Genomic DNA, 24,287 nt, shown 5'->3' on the forward strand with positions numbered 1-24,287 from the left:
GGTCCGATATACTTGAAACTTGCCAGGTATATTGCTGGGGACCCGAGGATGTGCCTTTTCAAGGTTTGAAATTAATCGGACAAGTACTTACCGAGCTATGTCCAAAAAACGCTTCAACCAATCAGAGAGCAGCGAGCTATCACGTGTGCCGAACGTGGCGATCAGACTCTGCCTCGGACGGCACATTTGACAGCGTATTCATTTATTTCACGTTGGAAAACTATGTTGCCGTTAAACTATGTTTTAAAACGAATTCAAACTGCGATTAAATTAAAACGATTCATCGTAACTGCGATTTGCGAACTTCCGGACAGTGAAGACTTCACTTCCGGCAGCCAATCACAGAACGCTTTGTTGCGTAGGCGTGGCCGATGTGAGACGAGCGGAGCTGAGCGCGTTACGAGCTGACCGCCATTATGGTTCGTAATTCGTTTTCTTATGCGCATTATTTTTCCCAATTCAGTCAGAGCGAAGGGCGGAAGCGAAGAGCGTTGTTTTTTTTGTTTACGGGCGTACGGGCGGGGTAGAGCATACGGGTAGCGTTTTTTTTTTTTTTTGGCAAGGAACGGGCACCCACGTACGGGCAATGCCCTAGTTTCTACAATATTGATAGATAAAGGTGATATAATATAACAAATATCATGAAACATTTACATTTTGTAGTCCATTGTATAATTTATATAAACATAAATGCAAATTTCGCATGTGGAAAAAGTAAGTACACCCCTACATTTATCACTACTTCAAATACGTAAAATTAGAATCAGGTGCACCAGCTCAGGTGCAAATGATTAGAACATCATTAGAGAGGATCTTGGAGGAACCTGTCTTATTTAAACCTCAGACATTTAGTTTGGTTTGCTCTTTGTTGTTGAAGTGTGCGGCATCACCATGCCTAGATCAAAAGAGCTCTCTGAGGCCTTCAGAAAGAAGGTATAGATGCCTTCGAGTCTGGGAAGGGATTTAAAAAGATCTCCAAACAATTTGAAATCAATCATTCGACTGTCCGGGAGATCATCTACAAGTGGAGAAGATTCCAAACAACTGCCAACTTGTTCAGGCCAGGCCGCCCCAGCAAGATCAGCCCGAGAACAGACCGCAATATGCTGAAAGAAGTCTCTAAGAACCCCCATAATGTCATCACGGGACCTACAGGTAGCTCTTGCTACTGTTGATGTCAAAGTGCACGAGTCTACCATTAGAAAGAGGCTGCACAAATTTGATCTACATGGGAGGTGTGCCAGGAGGAAACCTTTGCTGTCCAGAAAGAACATCAGGGCAAGACTAAAGTTTGCCAATGAACACCTATGCAAAGACCAGCACTTCTGGAACAATGTGCTCTGGACAGATGAGTCAAAGGTAGAGCTATTTGGCCACAGTACCAGAAGACATGTTTGGCGAAAACCAAAGACGGCATTTGACCACAAGAACCTGATACCAACTGTAAAGCATGGTGGTGGAAATATTATGGTTTGGGGCAGCTTTGCTGCATCAGGGCCTGGGCAGCTCACCATCATAGAATCCACTATGAATTCTTCATTGTACCACAGGGTGCTTGAGGATAATGTGAGGCCATCTGTCGGAAAGTTGAAGCTCAACCAAAGGTGGACCTTGCAACATGACAATGACCCTAAACATACCAGTAAATCCACCAAGGAATGGCTGAAAAGAAAGAAATGGAGGGTTTTGGAATGGCCAAGTCAAAGCCCGGATCTAAATCCCATCGAGATGTTGTGGGGGGATTTGAAACGAGCTGTGTATGCAAGAAACCCCTCAGACATTGCACAGCTGAAAGAATTCTGCATGGAGGAGTGGGCAAAAATTTCTCCCAGTCGATGTCAGAGACTGGTAGACAGTTATAAGAAACACCTACTTGAGGTTGTTTCTGCCAAATGGGGCAATACCACCTATTAGAGCCAAGGGTGTACTTACTTTTTCCACATGCGAAATTTGCATTTATGTTTACTTAAATTATACAATGGACTACACAATGTAAATGTTTCATGATATTTGTTATATTATATCACCTTTATCTATCAATATTGTTGAAATGAAGATCAAATAGCTGTATGTTGAAATATGTTGAAAAAGTAAAAACTTTACATGGGGTGTACCTACTTTTTCACGTGACTGTAGATGTAGTGGGAAGGGTCTTTTAAACATTTGCTTTGCGTTTCCGAGCATGGTCGATATTTCCTATGAGCCACAATTTTTTTTCTCAATCTTGATATTACCCACACCGAACAGCATGAGCGGAAAATTGATTGGTTGAGATGGTGGAAAATGGCACGAATCATTTGTAAGATATTCGCAAAGGTCATGCTTGGTGGTTTGCCATCCCTCTCCCTGCAGTAGTTAGGGCAGGAATTTCGTATTTGTTCAGGGTGCCGGTGATAGCTCGCCTACTTTTAATGAAGGACACTGGGGGATCTTTAAAGTACACCAAGTAATGCTGGCAGATGGGACACCAAGTTTAACGTCCATCCAAGTGACGGCACACACATTTATGCGTCACTCTGCCTGTGAAACACTAGGATGACGTTTTTTTTAGCTGCGTCGGGATTCAAACCCGGGCAAGACGTCTTTGATGTGTGTCCTCTGGGCCATCCTGTCTGCTCCACCCCTTTTACGAATCCATTATACCAATATCGGTACCTGCTAACCACATTCATCTTGGTGTTCATCTGTTGATTTCCCATTTTTTTAACTTGATGGTTGTGAAAACAAACAAAATACACAATTTTGTGTGGACGTTAATCGTTATATATTTAATGTAATGCTGATTGTTCTTTGTCATTCACAGGAATGCGAGAAGATAAACACGTACCAGACAATCCCACCTTCAATGGGCATCAATAGTCCCTGCATGTCTCACTGGTCTACATGGAAACTAGAGGAGACTCTCAATAATCAGAATCAATACATTCTGAAGACCATTTAAATTAACAAGACTTTTTTATTACTGCTATAATTATTCAAATTATTTTCTATTCGGTGCTGCGGCTTCGACTGTATAGCATGTGTCAATTATAAACTGCATTCATTGGCTTCTATTATACTGTGCATTTGTTTTAACGAATCAATTCAGAGCTTCCAGTAACTCACAATGTTGATGGATAAGTAATAATAATAATAAAAATGAATTACTGTTCATGTTTTAAGCACTGTACTTCATATTGTTGTTTATAAGTGCTTTGCATATTGATTAGTTAGCTTTGTAATAATATAGTAATACGTGAAACCAGATATCTGCGATCACAGTGATCACCAAGGCTCCACTGGCCCGCGATCCAATGACGACATATTTTTTTGGACTGCCATATGACCTTGACCTTTAAAATATAGGGACAGTGTAAATTTAGAAAATGTATCCCCATCTACAATCTATCCATAAAACTCAACATCATGAAAATCAGAGGAAAATTATGATCAAGTTATGAACAAAAAGTTGCTTTTTGTTAATTATGTCACAATCCAAAAAAGTAGGTCAAGGACACTAATCAAATATCAGGTTCACAACTTGAGTGCAGGTACACTATGAGGATGCAATAACATCTTGGAAGGCCAAGCGGTCTTTAAGATTCTGCATTGGCAAAATTGAGTGATGACAAAAAAACAACGCATTTTTTTCAGACTGCCATTTGACCTTGACCTTCAACCCAGAGGGGCATGATGTAAAATAAGGGTATATGTAAAATAAGATGTAAAATAAGGGTAAATGCGCCTTGCTCCAGACTATCTAGAGGGAAGTATCATTCTGATCAGACAAACCGGGTTTGTTTAACTGCTATCAGGTTTGTTTGTTTGTCAATCGCCCACAGATGACAATTCTAAGTCGATCATCATGAAACTTTACCAAGTAGTACAGGTAGTTACAACTGAGAAGCCTATTGATTTTGAGGTCAAAGGTCATCTTGAGGTCAAATTTCCAAAATCGTCATTATTCATCTGATTGACTTGAAAGTTGAACAGGATTTACATATTGGATCACTGAATTGGGAAACCAACTATTTTGGAGGTCAAAAGGTCAAAGGTCAACTCAAGGTCAAACTTCTAAAATCAATTTTCATCTGAAAATAATCAATTTTCTTTATCAATTATCCTGAGCTTTGATTGATATCATCAATTTTAATCTTAATTAAATGGACAATTTAATATATCCATGACAACTTTTCTTTTGGTGGAAGGGGTGGATTTTGCAAGTATTGTGCGTGCTCTGCACGGCATCTTTGTTGTTTGTTTGTCTGTGAGCAGGATATCAAAACGTTGTGGACGAAACTTGGTGGACAGATTACGTATGAGACAAGGAAAAACATTAGATTTTGGTGAAGATCTGGATCCAGATAATACAATATTTTAAGTGATTCTTGAAAGCATGTTGTCATTATATTTGGATGCTGATAATGTAGCAAGTATTCCAGTTGGTGTCAATAAGGCTCATCTCACATGCAATGTGTTCAGAAGATTTGTCCTTGCATACCAAAGAATATTCTCAAAGTTCATTCTTTTTTTGTATGCTCAGGTTTAAATAAAAAAATTAATCTGAAGCTTTCTTTGCAAAAGAATTTTGACATTTGTTTTCCTGTTACGTAATATATGAAGAAACTGCACATGAGTATGTCGGGGGTGCATCAATTGGAATGTCCACACACCAAGAGCAATTTGCATATTTAATTATCTGGAGAAGATTTGCTCGAATACACACAAGGATTACAACAATGTTTAACAATACTGCTACGTTTGTAGGGGGTAGGCAATGATTACCTTAATCCAGGTAGAATTGCATAGGTAGTGTGCTCCGACTGTCGTGAAGAAGAAGAAAACCCATGTATCATAAGTAGGAAATTATTTTAGACCGGATGTCGTGTAAGCGCGTATCTTCGTTCCCATCATGAGGGGTGGTGTTATGTTAATTAGTTAGGGATTATGGGTAATTAATCCCCTGTATGTAATGGCCTCTGTTATTTTTCCTCTGTTCCTTATGACACCAGCAGCAAACAGACAAAGCCAGGCAATCACGCATTTATAACACGAAATAAAAGTGACCGGAACAAGACATTGAACAATACCGCTGGCGCTGGCGCAGAACGGTCACAGTTTTATATATCTCTCGTTTTTCTGGGTTTGGTGGCAAGTGGTCGTCTCCCCAACATTTTGGCTTCTTGTGGGTTTTCTCTCTCCGAGCTGGCCTCGTCCAAAGTATTGACATGGGCATTGAGGAAGTTAGGAGTGGAGGAATGGTTGATCAGAGTAGTGATGGCAATGTACAAAAGAGCGCGCACAGCTGTAAGGACGAAGGACGGGAACAGTGGTGAGTTTGAGGTGAAGGTGGGAGTGCATCAGGGGTCGGTACTAAGTCCACTACTATTTGTAGCTGTGATGGAGGTGCTGGCTCAGAACGTAAAGGAGGGTTTACCGTGGGAGTTGTTGTATGCAGATGATCTGGTGTTGATTGCGGAAAGTATGGATGGACTGAAGGAAAAGATGAACACGTGGAAGGAATGTATGGAGACAAAAGGTCTGAAGGTGAATATCGGAAAGACAAAGGTGATGGCAAGTGGTAAAGCATGTGGTGAGGTGGAAAGAACTGGGAAGTGGCCCTGTGCTGTGTGTAGGAAGGGTGTCGGAGTGAACTCCATTCAATGTACAATGTGCGCTGAGTGGGTTCATCAAAAATGTAGTGGTCTGAGAGGGTCATTAACCAGTGTGGCAGCTACATTCAAATGTAAGGTGTGCACAGAGGGAGCTGCAGATGGAGGAAATGTTGAGTTGGATCTTGGAGACGGCGTGAAGCTGGAAGGTGTGAAAACATTTTGCTACCTCGGAGACATGCTGAATGGAGAAGGTGGATCAGACTCGGCAACGGTTGCTCGAGTGAGATGTGCATGGAAGAAGTTTTGGGAACTGAGTGGCGTGCTGATGATGAGGGGAGTGTCGTTGAAGCTGAAGGGAAAGGTGTATGCTGCATGTGTGAGAAGTGTTATGATTTATGGGAGCGAGACATGGGTAATGAACGTAGAGCAGCAACGAAGGTTGGAAAGGGTGGAAATGCGAATTGTTCGGTGGATGTGTGGAGTATCGTTGAGAGAGAGGAAGCCAAATGATGAATTGCGAAAAATGATGGGAATAGAGCCTGTGATTGATGCTGTGAAGAGGAACAGGTTGAGATGGTTTGGTCATGTGTTGAGGAAGGATGAAAGTGACTGGTTGAGAAGAGTGATGGAAATGAATGTAGAAGGAAGCAGAGGACGGGGAAGACCGAGAAAGACTTGGCTAAAGATGGTGGAAGAAGAAATGCGGGCAAGGGGGTTAACAAGGAGAGATGCAGAAAATAGGGCAAAATGGAGAAGATTGTCATGGGGACCGCAAGGCTAACCCCCGCTCTAGCAGGGAAAATGGCCTTTTAAAATGCATGTTGTTGTTGTTGTTGTTGAGCTGGCCTCCATAGCGTACGGTCACATATACGGCTCCTCTTGAGCTAGACTTGGAGGTGTTGGTGGAAGGCGGGCGCATTTGCGTGCTCTATTGGTGTGGGGTTCCGATTGAAGGCTTGAAGATTATTTGAAGCTTGATATCCGATTGAAGATTGGACTTCCGCTTCCAGTTTTGCCGGCGAGGTTGTGTTTTTCCAAGCTCTCCACACTCTCCACGCTATCAAAGTTAAATTAAGTATTTGTTCCTGTTTGTATTTTTGTCAAAACTGTATTTTGGTTCACAAGTTATCAAACAGAGTGACCACTATATTCGTCATGGGTGTGTGTCTGTCTGTCTGTCTGTGTGTCTGTGTGTCTGTCTGTCTGTCTGTCTGTAGCATAACTACCCGGTGATATCATACGATCTTGATGAAACATGGGTGGGAGGTTGATGTCATGATCTAGTTGTGTCCTGCCGAGAGTGGGCGTATTGCACCCATTGTGGGCGGAGCGACGCCCAAAAAAGATGTCTTTTTCGGGGGTATTCGAGTTCAAGCTACATCTTCTCCAAGGGAGTTGGTGGAATCTGACAGGGGTTTCGGTATTTGGTGAGGCCAATGTCATGTGTCTAGCTCCACGGAGCTCGATTTTTCATTTTCGCCCCAAGGTCAAGGTCACAAGGTCACAAAATTGAGAAAAGTCGATTTGTGATGGTTTTATAACATTGTTCGCTTCCTGATAGGCCAGATAGGGTGAAATGTCGTACATGATCTTATATTATCACATACATCATGAAATACAAGTTTTCCAACAAATTTCAGAATCTTTGACCTTTGAAGGTCACAAAGGTCAAAGTTTCAACGTTGTCGGAAATCGAACTGAATTTTCGGTATTGTGTAGCTAACTAAGCTCATAACTGATTATACATTATTTTCTATCTCATTTCAAGGTCAGTAACCGTCGTTTTGACATTTCCGGGCCTGTCCGGGCCTGTTTCGGTTATAGTCCGTCCTTTGTCATTGAATACCGCTCGCTCGTGAACCATCGTCGTCTCCTGACTTGTTTATTTTACAGTGTGTACCTACTGTGTGTTTCTAGGAAGATCTCGGTGTAAATCGTGCATACCTGTATATAATCGTCGGTTGTTTCCTGCCGTGTTTTTCAGGCCTGGCTTTTTCAGTTTCCTGCCTCGAGGCCTTGTTGTCTCCTCTCAGCGGACGTTTGTGGTCCATTTACTTTCGTTCTCTCACTGTTTTTCCAGTCTTTCTTTTTACCCCATACTTCCCTGAACATCTTACCCTTTGTTTAAAATTTCAATAAAAAACCATTTTTATTTCCTTCTTTGTTCGTGTTCATTCGTTCTTCGACCACATTTTTCACCCCACCCATTTTTTTTTGTTTTTCTCCTCTCCTTTCTTCATAACTCAATCCTCTCCAGCCAAACGACACCTTTCCAATTCTATTTTTCACTGTACTCCTTCAACTTTCTCCTTCTTCCTCTGATCCACTTTCAGCTAACCTTCAAAAAAACATATTAACGAATAATTTAATAAGTAGGCCTCTCCTCCCGTACTAACACATTTGCTTATACACCTCCCTGTTCCTTCGTTCTCTGCTCTCCTGTCTGTCAATCTCCTATTCTTCTGTTCCTGTATCTGAACCTGTCCTGAAATCATTAACCCCCCTTAGGAATTACTTCATGCCCTCATTTAGGGAATTTCCCCAGATAGTTTTCACGGTTTAGTTTTAAAATGTTTAAACTTTCCCCTGAAATGTTGTATTCTGTTGTATATTATAACACATTTTTCTACACATATATCTTCTTTAAAAGGTTGCTTTCGAGTTGCTCACCAAATTTCTTCATTTCAAATAAAAATTCCATCTTTGACAGTTCTTACTTCCCACATTCCCGAAACTCACCTGCATTCCACCCATCCTCCAACGTTTTCAAACGGATCTCTGACTCGAAAATCACAAGAAACTCATTTTGCAATAAATGTTAGTTTTCCATTAATCGTCCAACACTTTCAAAAATCCAAACTCACCCCTTCCCTCCGAAACTCCCCCCTCACGCCTCCACTCCTAAACTCGCCCGTCGCTCCTCCCCTCCCAAACTCCCCCCTCGCCCCACCCCTCCTAAATTCCCCCCTCACCCCTCTCCTTCAAATCTCCCCACTCTCCTTTTTTCTCCAATTCTCTCCTCTCACCCCTCCTCCTCAAAGCATCCTCTCCACTTCCTCTCCCTTCCAACTCTCACCTCCATCTCCTCCAACCTTCTTCCTCACTCTGCCCTTTCCCCCTCAAACAACACCTCACTGTGCCTCACTCAATCACCATCAAACCTTTTGTTCTCCTCATCCTTCTTCCCTTTCTCCTAGCTATTCTCAGAGAGCGTCGACGAGTCTGGCATTTCACTCAGGCCAACTGGCACGGTCTTCAAGCAGCCATCAATCACCTGGACTGGTCTCCCATCTCTACTACCTCTGACATCAACTCATCCTGGGAATTCTTCCAAAGTAAATAGTTCTCTCTCATGCACAGATTTATCCCATCTCGTCTTCAGTTGTCATACCCTTCCTACCGCCCATGGTACATGTAATCTTGTGGTGAAGCAGTTGCCTTGAAACAACTTGCCTTCACCTCCTGGAGGGCAAATCCAACGGAAGGCAATCTCATTTCCTTTCACAAAGCCCGGAACAAGTGTGTGTCTACCCTCAGGAGAGCCAGGAAACAATATCTCTCCACTCTCAAGATTGAACTCTCAAACCTGTCTCCCTCTTCCAAATCCTGGTCGCGTCTGGTCAAATCTGTTTCTGGTGTTTGTTCCCCCTCCATCCCCTCCCTTACCTCAAATGGCTACACAGCTGACTCCGAACGTGAAAAAGCTAAATGCCTCAACTCTGTGTTTGCCTCAAAATCTTGTGTCCCAAACCCGTCCTTCTCTCTACCCGCCGTACCCAGTCGTACCCAGCTGCTCCTGGACTCTATGTCCTTCTCTCCTGACAAGGTGGAGAAGTTTCTGTCAATCCTCGACTCTGATTCTGCAACTGGACCAGACGGCATCAGCCCACGAGTCCTAAAATCCTGCTCTGCCGCTCTTTCCTCTCTCTGTTATCTTCACCCTCTCTTTTGCTCAAGGTCATCTGCCATCAGCTTGGAAATCAGCCAACATTACCGCTTTACACAAAAAATGTGCAAAAACAGATCCTTGCAACTACAGACCAATCAGCCTGCTCCCAATTGCCAGCAAAGTCATGGAATCCATCATTGCTTCGGATATCAAATCCTTCCTCTTCTCCAATGGCTTGATCTCTGATCATCAATTTGGTTTTAGACCAGGTCACTCTACTCTGGACATGCTGCTTCTGCTGTCTCAACAATGGATGAAGGTCTTCAATGTCAAACAGGAAATTAGAGCTGTCTCCCTTGACATATCGTGTGCCTTCGATACGGTCTGGCACCCGCTCTGCTCACCAAACTCTCCTCCTATGTTATCCATGGAAATCTCCACGCATGGCTTGCAGACTTCCTCTCTGGTCATAGTCAACGTGTGTCTGGCAGGTAAAACGTGCTTATTGTCATTTTCATAATTCAAAATGTTTCTTTTGATAATCTCCTTTCAATGCCTGAGTCCCAATGTTACAAGTTAAAAACAAAACTCATTTTTTATTTTTTATATATTTTTTTGTATACAAGATCGAGGCTCGTGAAAGAGCTAACATTAATCACACAGAAAGACAAACCGACACATAAAACATATAACATGGGGAGCGGTAGACAAGATGGGGAGAGAGGGGGAGGAACCCAAACACAACATTTGAGAGCAGGGACATCGAGAGATCTGTGGGAGGGAGAGGGCTTTGGGGGGAGGGGGGGACATGGGAAGGGGAGGGTGGGAGAGGTATAAAACATATGGACACTGCCAGGACTTCCAGGAAAGAAGTTGGAATTTCAAACAAGGTGGATCTGGGGTGAATTAGCGGGGGTAGAAAAGATCAAGGTTTTGGATGGGGGAAGACAAGAGGTGGTGGTGAACAGCTGTTTAAAAGACCTGCAGGGAGGAGTGGGATTGAAGGGAGTGTGGGAGTTTGTTCCAGAGGTGGGAGAAAAGAGGAATGAAAGAGTGAAGGTGAGCAGAGAGCCGAGATTTCGGCAGTTTAACCATCAGAGGGTTGCTGGCAGATCTTGTGCGACCTGTAGGAATATTTGTGGGACAGAGCCCAGAGAGAGCTGGGGGGGCAAGGCCAGAGAGGAGTCGGTAGAAGACAGAAAGACCACCTACCTGTCTGCGCTGAGTGAGTGAAAGGCCCTCGGAGATAGCTTCATCACGGGAGATTCCAATGATTCTGAAAGCTTTGGTTTCAACAGCGTGAAGCCGAGCTAGGTGTGAGGCAGGAGCACCGACCCATAGGGGAGAACAGTATTCCATTGAGCTGCGGATGGAAGCCTTGTATGTGGTGAGGAGCTCAGGTGTGCCAAGGAAGGACTTCGCACGACAGAGGATGCCCAGTCGGCGACTGGCTTTGGAGGCCAGATTGGAAATGTGGTTTTCCCAAGAAAGATCATGGCAGTTAGTGAGACCCAAAAGCTTGAGCGACAGAACTTCTTGGAGAGGATTGTTGAGAAAGTAGATGGGAGGGTTGTCCAGTCGATCTTTTCGGAGAGACATAGTAAGAGTGTGAGATTTGTCAGGATTGAAAGACATGTTCCACTTGTTTGACCAGTCTGTGATTTTGTCCAGGTCTTCAGACAGCGAGGAGTCTGCAGACTGCCGATCTGAGGGAAGAGGAATGGAGCGGCAGAGAGTGGAGTCATCAGCAAAGAGATAGAGAGGATTTTCCAGAGAGTCGGAGAGATCATTGATAAAACCAGAAAAAGCACAGGGCCCAGAACACTACCTTGGGGAACTCCAGCCTGAACAGGAAGGGGGAGATGAGAGAAATCCATTCATGGCCACACATTGACTACGACCAGAGAGGAAGTCCGCAAGCCATGCATGGAGATTTCCATGGATACCATAGGTGGAGAGTTTGGTGAGCAGAGCTGGGTGCCAGACCATATCGAAGGCACGTGATATGTCAAGGGAGACAGCTCTGATTTCCTGTTTGCCATTGAGGACCTCCATCCATTGTTGAGACAGCAGAAGCAGCATGTCCTGAGTAGAATGACCTGGTCTGATTCCAAATTGATGATCGGAGATCAAGCCATTGGAGAAGAGGAAGGATTTGATATCCGAAGCAATGATGGATTCCATGACTTTGCTGATAATTGGGAGCAGGCTGATTGGTCTGTAGTTGCAAGGATCTGTTTTTGCACCTTTTTTGTGTAAAGCGGTAATGTTTGCTAATTTCCAGGATGCTGGCAGATGACCTTGAGCAAAGGAGAGGGTGAAAAGAACAGAGAGAGGGTGAGATAGAGCAGTAGAGCAGGATTTTAGGACCCATGGGCTGATGTCGTCTGCTCCAGTTGCAGAATCAGAGTCGAGGTTTGACAAAAACTCCTCCACCTTGTCAGGAGAGAATGACACAGAGTCCAGGAGCAGTTGGGTTCGACTGGGTAAGGTGGGAACAGAGAGAGATGGGTTTGGGACACATGATTTTGAGTCAAACACAGAGTTGAGGCATTCGGCTTTGTCACGTGCGGTGTCAACTGTGTAGCCATTTGAGGTAAGGGAAGGGATGGAGGGGGAACACACACCAGAAACGGATTTGACCAGACGCCACCAGGATTTGGAGGAAGGAGACAGGTTTGAGAGTTCATTCTTGAGTGTGGAGAGGTAGTGCTTCCTGGCACTCCCGAGGGTAGACACACACTTGTTCCGAGCTTGGTGGAAGGAACTGAGATTGCCTTCAGTTGGCTTAGCCTTCCAAGAGGCAAAGGCAAGTTGTTTCAGGGCAACTGCCTCACCACAAGATTCAGTGAACCATGGATGGGAGGAAAGGTAAGACAACTGAAGACGAGATTGGATAAATCTGTGCATGAGAGAGAGCAGTTTGCTTTCGAAGAATTCCCAGGAAGAATTTATGTCAGAGGCAGTGGAAATGGGAGACCAGTCCAGATGATTGATGGCTGCTTGAAGACCGTGCCAGTCGGCCTGAGTGAAATGCCAGACTCGCCGACGCTGAGGAGGCTCTCTGAGAATGGCCAGAGAGATGTCCACTTTAACAAGCACATGATCAGAAGAACCGATTGGGGCAGAAGAAGAGCAGCAGACATTAGCAGGGAAGTTTGTCATAACCAAGTCTAGAAGAGAAATACACCATTGGCTGAGATCCGGGTCGGGAAATTGACAGATTGTGTCAATCCCAGTGAGTCGCAGAAGTCCTTTGCTGTGTTGCCATGGCTGGTGAGAGAGGAACCCACACCCAGCCAGCTGGCATGATGACAGTTGAAGTCGCCACATATGAGGAAGGGAGAGTTGGGATGAGTGGATAGAAGTTGGTCCATGATGTCAGACAGTGAAATGTAAATGGAGTCATCACTGTTTGGACGACGGTACAGAACACATATGAACAAAAGGTGGGAGCGGAGAGGGAGCCGTAGCCAGAGGTACTCCTGGAGGTGAGGTGGAGAGAGGGCAGTGCAAGGAGAGTGAGGAAGAGAGTTTTTGATAAAGATAGCCACCCCACCACCAGGACGAGGCTCAGGTCTATCATACCAGAGGAGGGAGTAACCAGGAAGAGATATTAAGGAATCAGAGACATCTTGAAGGAGGAAAGTTTTTGTTGAGCAGATCAAGTCTGGATTGTCAGAAGCAACCTGTATGGAGAGCAGTCAGGTTTGAGCGAAGGCCCCGGATGTTTGAGGTCGATACCATTAATGAAGAGAGAGGGGGAGCATCGGGTACAGGACAGGGGAGGGGAGAGGTAGGGTAAGATGAAGGAAGAGAGGGGGAGGAAGGGAGAGCAGTTGATAGTGTGTCAGAGATTACACAAGAGTTACAAGAAAGGGAAGGATGAGGAGAACGAAAAGTTTGATGGTGAAGGGATGAGGCACAGTGAGGGGTTGTTTGAGGGGGGGGGGGCAGAGGAAAGTAGAAGGTTGGGGGAGGTTGAGGTATGAGATAGAAGGGAGACGAAGTGGGGAGGAGGCAGCTTTGAGGAGGAGGGGGGAGGAGGGAGAATTGGAGAGGAATGGTATGGGGGGAGATTTGAATGGGAGGGGTTGGGGGGGAGTTTTGAAGGGGAGGAGTGAGAGGGGAGTTTAGGAGGGGAGGGGCAAGGGGGGAGTTTAGGAGTGGAGGGGCAAGGGGGGGAGTTTAGGAGTGTAGTGGCAAGGGGGGGATTTGGAGGAGAGGGGCAAGTGGGGAGTTTAGGAGGGGAAGGGCAAGGGGGGAGTTTAGGAGTGGAGGGGCAAGGGGGGAGTTTAGGAGTGGATGGCCAAGGGGGGAGTTTAGGAGTGGATGGGCAAGGGGGGAGTTTAGGAGTGGATGGGCAAGGGGCGAGTTTATGAGTGTAGGGGCAAGGGGGGGATTTGGAGGGGAGGGGCAAGAGGGGAGTTTAGAAAGTGGATGATTAATGAAAGACGAATATTGATAACAAATTGGGGTTATTGTGATTTTCACGTTAGCAATCTGATTAAGAACGATGGAGGAGGGATGGAATGAATGTGAATTTAGAGCATGTAGTGATTTAGAGTTATGAGATTGAATTATTTTTTTTTTGAAGTGGAATGAGTTGGAGAGGAAATTGAAAAAATCCATTTAAATAGGAAGAAAACAGCGTGTTGTAATATACCACTGAATAAAACACTGAAGGGGAAAGTTTAAACATATTTAAATAATATTTAAACAGAACCGTGAACTATCTTATATGCACAAAATACCAACGGGGGGAGAGCCGAGAGGGACCACCACGAGTCACGTGAACAGGGCAAAAGGTGTATGGCAAGGAGATAATGGGAGGGGGGTGAACAGCACACCTGGACAGAAGTACAGGATGAGACAACAGCACATGTGGAGAAAGGAAAATAAATGTTTTTGGTTGTTTTTTTTTTGTTGTTTTTGGGGGGGGGGGGTGGGGATTTAAAACGTTAGACAAAGAGTATTATGTTCGGGGTAGAAGGGAAAAATCTAAGAGCCAAGCAAAACACGAAGTAGGGGACTTAAGTTAACAAACACCGACGGGGGTACAAGACCGCACATGCGGAGCAGAACAAGATTAATTACGGTATTTGCCAGACGGTATTTAAAATGTTAGACAAGTGGTCGATGTTCGGGGAAGTTAGGGGGACAAGAGAAAATCGAAGAAATAAGCAATACAGCGAAGGAAAGAACTTAAATTCATAAAACACCGATGGTGGGAGGGAAGCCGAGAGAAACCATATTCTATAACACTTTTTTCTACTTCTTCTATAAAAGGATGCTTTCGACTTGCTCACCAATTCTATTCATTCAAAAAAAAAATTCCATCTCTTACAGTGCATCTTTCATTCATTCCCTAAACTCTCCAGAACTCCACCCATCCTTCAGCGTCCTCAAACATATTTTTGACTCGAATGTCTCAAGAAACTCATTTTGCAATAAATGTTCGTTTCCCATAAATCGTACACTTTTCAAAATCCAATCTCACCCCTCCCCTCCAAATCTTCCCCATCACCCATCTCTGTCAAATCTTCCCCCTTGCCCCTCCCCCCCAAATCTTCCCAAACACCCATCCCTTTCAAATCTCCCCCCCTGCCCCTTCCCTCCTAAACTCCCCCCACACCCCTCCCCTCCGAGACTCTCCATCACTCCTCCCCTCCTAGACTCCCCTCTCACCCCTCCTCCTCAAAGCGTCCTCCCCACTTCTTCCCCCTTCCAACTTTCACCTTCATCTTCCTCAACCTTCTGCCTCACTCTTCCCCCTCCTCAAATAACACCTCACTGCGCCTCACCCAAACACCATCAAACCTTTTGTCCGCCCCATTCTTCCCTTTCTCCAAGCTATTCTGTAATCTCTGACACACCTGCAACAGCTCTCCCTACCTTTTCCTCCTCTTCCACATCCTGCCCTACCGCTCCCCCCCCCCTGTTCTGTATCCGATGCTCCCCCTTCCTCTTCCTTAACAGTATGGACCTCAAACATCCGGGGCCTTCGCTCAAACTTAACTGATCTCTCCATACAGGTTGCTTCTGACAAACCAGACGTGATCTGCTTAACAGAAACCTTCCTCCTTCATGATGTCTCTGATTCCTTGGTATCTCTCCCAGGTTACTCCCTCCCCCGGTATGATAGACCTGAGCCTCGTTCTGGAGGTGGGGTTGCTATCTTTATAAAAAAAACTCTCTTCCTCACTCGCCCTGCACTGCCCTCTCTCCACCTCACCCCCAGGAATACCTTTGGCTACGGCTTCCCCTTCGCTCCCACCTTTTGTTCATATGCGTGTTGTACCGTCCACCAAACAGTGATGACTCCATCTACATCTCGGTGTCTGATAATATGGACCAACTTCTATCTACCCATCCCAACTCTCTCTTCCTCATATGTGGTGATTTCAACTGTCACCATGCCAGTTGGCTGGGGGTGGGTACCTCTCTCACCAGCCATGGCTCTTCAGCAAAGGACTTCTGTGACTCACTGGGACTGACACAATCTGTCAATTTCCCAACCCGGATCTCAGTCAACGGAGAATCTTCTCTTCTGGACTTGGTTATGACTAACTTCCCTGAAAATGTCTGCTGCTCTTCTTCTGCTCCAATCGGCTTTTCTGATCATGTGCTTGTTAAAGTGGACATCTCTCTGACCATTTTCAGAGAGCCTCCTCAGCGTCGAGGAGTCTGGCATTTCACTCAGGCCAACTGGCATGGTCTTCAAGCAGCCATCAATCATCTGGACTGGTCTCCCATCTCTACTGCCTCTGACATCAACTCATCCTGGGAATTCTTCCAAAGTAAATTGCTCTCTCTCATGCACAGTTTTATCCCTTCTCGTCTTCAGTTGTCATACCCTTCCTCCCGTCCATGGTACATGGAATCTTGTGGTGAGGCTATTGCCCAGAAACAACTTGCTTTCGTCTCCTGGAAAGCAAATCCAACGGAAGGTAATCTCATTTCCTTTCACAAAGCCCGAAACAAGTGTGTGTCCACCCTCAGGAGAGCCAGGAAACAATATCTCTCCGTCCTCAGGACCGAACTCTCTTATCTGTCTCCCTCTTCCAAATCCTGGTGGCGTCTGGTAAAATCTGTTTCTGGTGTTTGTTCCCCCTCCATCCCCTCCCTCACCTTAAATGGCCACACGGCTGACTCCGCACGTGAAAAAGCCGAATGCCTCAACTCTGTGTTTGCCTCTAAATCTTGTGTCCCAAACCCATCCCTCTCTGTATCCAGTCGTACCCAGCTGCTCCTGGACTCTGTGTCCTTTCCTCCTGACAAGGTGGAAAAGTGTCTGTCAACCCTCGACTCTGATTCTGCAACTGGACCTGACGGCATCAGCCCACGGGTCCTAAAATCATGTTCTTCCGCTCTTTCACTCCCTCTCTCTGTTCTCTTCACCCTCTCTTTTGCTCAAGGTCATCTTCCATCTGCTTGGAAATCTGCCAACATCACCGCTTTGCACAAAAAAGGTGCAAAAACAGATCCCAGCAACTACAGACCAATCAGCCTTCTCCCAATTATCAGCAAGGTCATGGAATCCATCATTGCTTCAGATATGAAATCTTTCCTCTTCTCCAATGGCTTGATCTCTGATCATCAATTTGGTTTCAGACCTGGACACTCCACTCTGGACATGCTGCTTCTGCTTTCTCAACAATGGATGGAGGTCCTCAATGCCAAACAGGAAATTAGAGCAGTCTCCCTTGACATATCACGTGCCTTCGATACAGTCTGGCACCCCGCTCTGCTCACCAAACTCTCCTCTTTTGGTATCCATGGAAATCTCCACGCATGGCTGGCGGACTTCCTCTCTAGTCGTAGTCAACGTGTGGCCCTGAATGGGTTTCTCTCATCTCCTCTTCCTGTTCAGGCTGGAGTTCCCCAAGGCAGTGTTCTGGGCCCTGTGCTTTTTCTGGTCTTCATCAATGATCTCTCTGACTCTCTTGAAAATCCTCTCTATCTCTTTGCTGACGACTCTACTCTCTGTCGCTCCATTCTTCATCCCTCAGATCGGCAGTCTGCAGCCTCCTCACTCTCTGCAGACCTTGACAAAATCACAGACTGGGCAAACAAGTGGAACATGTCTTTCAATCCTGACAAATCTCACACTCTTACGATGTCTCTCCAAAAAGACCGACTGGACAACCCTCCCATCCACTTTCTAAATAATCCTCTCCAAGAAGTTCTGTCACTCAAGCTTTTGGGTCTCACTATCTGCCATAATCTTTCCTGGAAAAACCACATTTCAAATCTGGCCTCCAAAGCCAGTCGCCGACTGGGCATCCTCCGTCGTGCGAAGTCCTTCCTTGGCACACCTGAGCTCCTCACCACATACAAGGCTTTCATCCGCAGCTCAATGGAATACTGCTCTCCCCTCTGGGCTGGTGCTCCTGCCTCACACCTAGCTCGCCTTCGCGCTGTTGAAACCAAAGCATTCAGAATCATTGGAATCTCCCGCGATGAAGCTAACTCCAAGGGCCTCTCACTCACTCACCGCAGGCAGGTTGGTGGTCTTTCCGTCTTCCACCGACTCCTCTCTGGCCTTGCCCCCCCCCAGCTCTCTCTGGGCTCTGTCCCGCAAATATTCCTACAGGTCGCACAAGATCTGCCTGCAACCCTCTTTTGGTTAAACTGCCAAAATCAAGACTCTCTGCTCACCTTCACTCCTTCATTCCTCTTTTCTCCCGCCTCTGGAACAAACTCCCTCACTCTCTTCAATCCCACTCCACCCTCCAAGTCTTTAAAACAGCTGTTCACCACCATCTCTTATCTTCCCCCATCCAAAACCTTGATCTTTTCTACCCCCGCTAATTTCACCCCAATTCCCCTTTTTGAAATACCAACTTCCGACCTGGAAGTCCTTGGTGTCCTTGTGCTTTATACTTCTCCCTCCCCCCCCCCCCCCTTCCCATGCCTCCTCCCCCCGGGCCCTCTCCCTTCCACACATCTCCCTGCTCTCGGATGTTGTGTTTGTGTGCTTCCCCTTTTCTCCCCATCTTGTCTTCCGCTCCCTCTTTTTGTGTATTTTGTTTGTCTGGACGATTTGTTTGTGAAGTAAATGTTAGCTCTTTCACGAGCCTCGATTCAGTATACACAAAAAAAAAAAAAAAAAAAAAAACCAGGCCGCGCACGCGGTGGGAACAGAAAACGATTAATTACACAAAAGTTTGCATGAATTGCAAATCAACACCAACTAGAAAACACACTGCAACACATGCACAATAAAATAACGAGTAGAAATTTGACGAAGACACGAATGGAAAAAATACATTAACTTTGCTGCCGTGCAGAGGTCGAAGTCGCTTCCTTGCTCGAGGGACCGGGAACAAGAACAAGAATGCCCGCACTAACAAGAATGCCCGCAGAAAAAAAGAATGCCCGCACTGTGGTCACAAAGCTGCAACAAAATCCAGCAATGGGCAGATTGGGAAAAGCACATTTAAAGTAGCGCACTCTACTTGGGAAATTCACATTCTACTCTGGACATGCTGCTTCTGCAGGCTCAACAATGGATGAAGGTCCGCAATGTCAAACAGGAAATTAGAGCTGTCTCCTTTGACATATCACGTGCCTTCGATACGGTCTGGCACCCAGGTCTGCTCACCAAACTCTCCTCCTATGGTATCCATGGAAATCTCCACGCCTGGCTTGCAGACTTCCTCTCTGGTCGTAGTCAACGTGTGGCCCTGAATGGGTTTCTCTCATCTCCCCTTCCTGTTCAGGCTGGAGTTCCTCAAAGCAGTGTTCTGGGTACTGTGCTTTTTTTGGTCTTCATCAATGATCTCTCCGTCTCTTGAAAATCCTCTCTATCTCTTTGCTGATGACTCCACTCTCTGCTGCTCCATACCTCATCCCTCAGATCGGCGGTGTGCAGCCTCCTCATTCTCTGCAGACCTGGACAAAATCACAAACTGGTCAAACCAGTGGAACATGTCTTTCAATCCTGACAAATCTCACACTCTTACTACGTCTCTCAGAAAAGACCGACTGGAAAACCCTCCCATCTACTTTCTGAATAATCCTCTCCAAGAAGTTCTGTCACTCATGCTTTTGGGTCTCACTATCTGACATGATCTTTCCTGGGAAAAACACATTTCCAAGCTGGCCTCCAAAGCCAGTCCCCGACTGGGCATCCTGCGAAGTCCTTCCTTGGCACACCTAAGCTCCTCACCACATACAAGGCTTTCATCCGCAGCTCAATGGAATACTGCTCTCCCCTCTGGGCTGGTGGTCCTGCCTCACACCTAGCTCGTCTTCACGCTGTTGAAACCAACGCTTTCAGAATCATTGGAATCTCCTGCGATGATGCTAATTCCGAGGGCCTTTCACTCACTCATCGCAGGCAGGTAGGTGGTCTTTCTGTTTTGTACCGACTCCTCTCCAGCCTTGCTCCCCCTGCTCTGTCCATGCTCTGTCCCCCAAATATTCCTTAGGGCGCACAAGATCTGCCAGCAACCCTCTTCTGGTGAAACTGCCAAAATCAAGACTCTCTATTCACCTTCACCCTTTCATTCCTCTTTTTCCCCACCTCTGGAACAAACTCCCCCACTCTCTTCAATCCGACTCCTCCCTCCAGGTCTTAAAAACAGCTGTTCACCACCATCTCTTATCTTCCCCCATCCAAAACCTTGATCTTTTCTACCTCCGTTTAAACACCCCAAATCCACCTTTTTACAAATTTCGTTTTCTAGTAAGTCCTAGTCGTGTCCATGTTGTTTTACCATGTACCCTGCCTCAGCCCTCTCCCTTCCACAGATCTCCTGATGTCCTTGTTCTCTACTGTTGTGCTTTCCTCTCTCCTCCTCCTCTTGTCTCCTGCTCCCTTTATTATATGTTTCCTGTGTGTTTTTGTTTATGTTTTTATGTTTTATGTGTCAGCTCTTACACGAGCCTCGACTTTGTATACAACAACAACAACATGCATTTTAAGGCCATGTTCCCTGCTAGAGCGGGGGTTAGCCTTGCGGTCCCCATGACAATCTTCTCCATTTTGCCCTATTTTCTGCATCTCTCCTTGTTAACCCCCTTGCCCGCATTTCTTCTTCCACCATCTTTAGCCAAGTCTTTCTCGGTCTTCCCCATCCTCTACTTCCTTCTACATTAACTTCCATCACTCTTCTCAACCAGTCACTTTCATCCTTCCTCAATACATGACCAAACCATCTCAATCTGTTCCTCTTCACAGCATCAATCACAGGCAATATTCCCATCATCTTTCGCAATTCATCATTTGTCTTCCTCTCTCTCAACGATACTCCGCACATCCATCGAACCATTCGCATTTCCACCCTTTCCAGCCTTCGTTGCTGCTCTACGTTCATTACCCATGTCTCGCTCCCATAAATCATAACACTTCTCACACATGCAGCATACACCTTTCCCTTCAGCTTCAGCGACACTCTCCTCCTCATCAGCACGCCACTCAGTTCCCGAAACTTCTTCCATGTACATCTCACTCGAGCAACCGTTGCCGAGTCTGATCCAACCGTTGCCGAGTCTGATTCGGGCGTGCCCGGGAACAGTGAGTCCGGGCATGCCCGGGAGAGGCGCGTCTGGCCGTGTTCTGGCCGGTGCAGGACTTTCTATACAAACAGAAAATGCTGTTCGAGTACACAAGTTGGTTCCTAATTACCTATGACTTATCATATACACCTTACACTCCCGCAGGGATGCTACGGTCCAGCACTGGAGATTTTCTGGTTTTTCTCGCACCAAGCTGGAGCCTTTTATTTCTCGAACACTCTTCATGAAGTATTCTCCGAAATCTGAAGTCTCTGCCTTTTAAAATCTGCACTACTTCATCAGTCACAGTTTTTAGGTCCGCCACTGAACATGGATGGAAGTTATATGTTTTCACCCCTGTCTGTCGGTCTGTCTTTGAGCAGGATATCTCAAATGTTGAGAATAGATTCGGACGAAATTTGGTGGAGAGGTTGGGTGTGTGGCAAGAATGAATTGATGCAATTTTGGTGAAGATCCGGATATGGATCTGAGAATTATTTAAGTGATTGTTCACCATTGAGCGTTAGTGAAAAAAACGATATACAGTATAACATGACTAGCGGGGTCACCCGTGGGAATCCCACGGGCATGGATGTGTGTGACATTTCGACATATTGAGTTATATGCTGCACATTCATTTTTACAAAATGGTTACTGGCAAGTCATCAGATCCAGAAATGGTGTGAATTTAGTTATTTCACATAATATGTGACCCCTCACTCCTCTCCACCTGACACTCTCCTGTCTCCACCTGACACTCTCCTGTCTCCACCTGACACTCTCCTCTCTCCACCTAGCACTCCTCTCCTCTCCAAACCCTCACATCCCTCTCCTTTCCAATCCCTCACCTCTCCAATCCCTCACACTCCTCTCCTCTGCAATCCTTCACACGCCTCTCCAATCGCGCCTCACACTCCTCTCCAATCGCGCCTCACACTCCTCTCCAATCGCGCCTCACACTCCTCTCCAATCGCGCCTCACACTCCTCTCCAATCGTGCCTCACACTCCTCTCCAATCGTGCCTCACACTCCCCTCCAATCACTCCTCTCCAATCGTGCCTCACACTCCTCTCCAATCACGCCTCACACTCCTCTCCAATCGTGCCTCACACTCCTCTCCAATCGCGCCTCACACTCCTCTCCAATCGCGCCTCACTCGCCTCTCCAATCGGCTTTCCCCGTCTCGTTTCTCTCCTTTTTCTCCCGTCTCGTTCTTTTTCTTGCTCCAAATCGGCCCGTCGGAATCGGAAATCGGCCCGTCTCGCCCGTCGGCCCGTCGGAATCGGAAATCGGCCCGTCTTGCTTTTGTGCTTGTGCGTAAATAAATTGTGTTCATGACACCATTTCTGGTGTTGGGCTAGCGGCTAGGGTGCCGGCTTAGGATCCTGGGTTCGAATCTCGGTCGATCGCCGAATTAATGCCAGGGGGGTTGACTCAGCCTGTCATCCTTCCGAGGTCGGCTAATTGAGTACCAGTTCACTGGTAATTCCCTGTTTGTCGTTGAAGGCGGCAAAAAGGGTTGGCGTCAGGAAGGGCATCCGGCCGTAAAACATTGCTTCAAAAAGGGGACAAAAAAACAACAACTACCACGGTCCCCGAAAAGGCCAACCCCCGCTTTGCGGGGAAAAATGGCCTCTAAACGGTGGTTTTTACACCATTTCTGGATCTGATGACTTGCCAGTAACCATTTTGTAAAAATGAATGTGCAGCATCTAACTCAATATGTCGAAATGTCACACACATCCATGCCCGTGGGATTCCCACGGGTGACCCCGCAAGTTTGCATTGACGTTCGTCGATGGACTCGTTCGCCCGTCTCATTCGTTTTCTTGCTGCATCCTGTTCAAGTCTGCGTTCTTCATCGATCGTCTCATTCATTTTGGAAATAGAAGTTTCCACGCAGCGCATGAATTGTCACGATCCTCAAGAGGAATTTGTCTCGTAATCATCAAATGATAAATGGCAAGTAAATTATATTGTGGAAAATTAAAGATTTCAAATAAACCTATTTAAAGTGTATTCGCACATAACTAATTTTAAAAAACGAAGAAATATCTCTCGGTAATTTCCTGAAACATATTTTACTTCCGGCTAATAATGTTGAATTAAATAAAAACGAAGAAATATATGTCGGCATCATTGTTGACGTTTTTGTGACGACTGTCATCAAACGAAAAAGTAATATATCTTAACGGAAAAGCAAAAGCGAATTTTTAATATATATCGACACGTTGCCGTTGGTGTCATGTTGGGCGGTGTATGATACACCATGACGCGATTTTTAAAAATATATCTCTGCATTTTCCCGCGTGTGTGGAATGTTCTCAATTATTGCTGACACCGAGTCCAAAACCATCGATAAAAATGAAATCATATGGTGAGTTAGATTGGAGATAAAGGCGTGAGAGAGACTCAATGGCCTTGAAGTTGAAGTTACAGGCGTTTGAGAATTCATTTCGTTCTATAAACGGCAACTTTCATTGGATTTCCTTCCCGTTTTTTTTCAACCGAGTCGAAAACTATGTTAGCGACTGTGAAAAATGAAATGATATATCGAATTTTTAATATGTATCGACACGTTGCCGTCGGTGTCATGTTAGGCGGTGTATGATACACCATGACGCGATTTTAAAAAATATATCTGCATTTTCCCGCGTGTGTGGAATGTTCTCAATTATTGCTGACACCGACTCTAAAACCATCGATAAAAATGAAATCATATGGTGAGTTAGATTGGAGATAAAGGCGTGAGAGAGACTCAATGGCCTTGAAGTTACAGGCATTTGAGAATTCATTTCGTTCTATAAACGGCAACTTTCATCGGATTTTCTTCTCGTTTTTTTTCAACCGAGTCTAAAACTATGTTAGCGACTGTGAAAAATGAAATGATATATCGAATTTAAAATAGATATCGACACATTGCCGTCGGTGTCATGTTGGGCGGTGTATGATACACCATGACGCGATTTTAAAAAATATATCTCTGCATTTTCCCGCGTGTGTGGAATGTTTGTGGAAAATTAAAGATTTCAAATAAACCTATTTAAAGTGTATGCGCACATAACTAATAAAAACAACGAAGAAATATCTCTCGGTAATTTCCTGAAACATATTTTACTTCCGGCTAATATGTTGAATGAAATAAAAACGAAGAAATATATGTCGGCATCATTGTTGACGTTTTTGTGACGACTATCATCAAACGAAATAGTAATATATCATAACGGAAAAGCAAAAGCGAATTTTTAATATATATCGACACATTGCCGGCGGTGTCATGTTGGGCGGTGTATGATACA

General features: G+C 45.5%; 2 protein-coding genes across 2 annotated transcripts in view; both read left to right on the plus strand.

Annotated features, from left to right (window-relative positions):
• LOC144891859 (uncharacterized) overlaps positions 1–4,547 on the plus strand; it is an 82,480-nt gene extending 77,933 nt beyond the window's left edge. The window contains exon 5 of the mRNA XM_078776815.1: positions 2,804–4,547. Within this exon, the coding sequence (XP_078632941.1) occupies positions 2,804–2,859 (56 nt within the window). The 3' untranslated portion in view covers positions 2,860–4,547. The remainder of the gene's footprint in view (positions 1–2,803) is intronic.
• A 2,302-nt stretch (positions 4,548–6,849) lies between these two features.
• Positions 6,850–24,287, plus strand: part of LOC137418128 (uncharacterized) — a 103,528-nt gene continuing 86,090 nt past the window's right edge. The window contains exons 1-4 of the mRNA XM_078775341.1: positions 6,850–6,860; positions 18,777–18,930; positions 21,154–21,237; positions 21,372–21,423. Of these exons, the coding sequence (XP_078631467.1) occupies positions 6,850–6,860; positions 18,777–18,930; positions 21,154–21,237; positions 21,372–21,423 (301 nt within the window). The remainder of the gene's footprint in view (positions 6,861–18,776; positions 18,931–21,153; positions 21,238–21,371; positions 21,424–24,287) is intronic.

Source organism: Myxine glutinosa, chromosome 4, assembly GCF_964187855.1.
Source record: "Myxine glutinosa chromosome 4, kmMyxGlut1.1, whole genome shotgun sequence".
Classification (NCBI taxonomy): Eukaryota; Metazoa; Chordata; class Myxini; order Myxiniformes; family Myxinidae; genus Myxine; species Myxine glutinosa.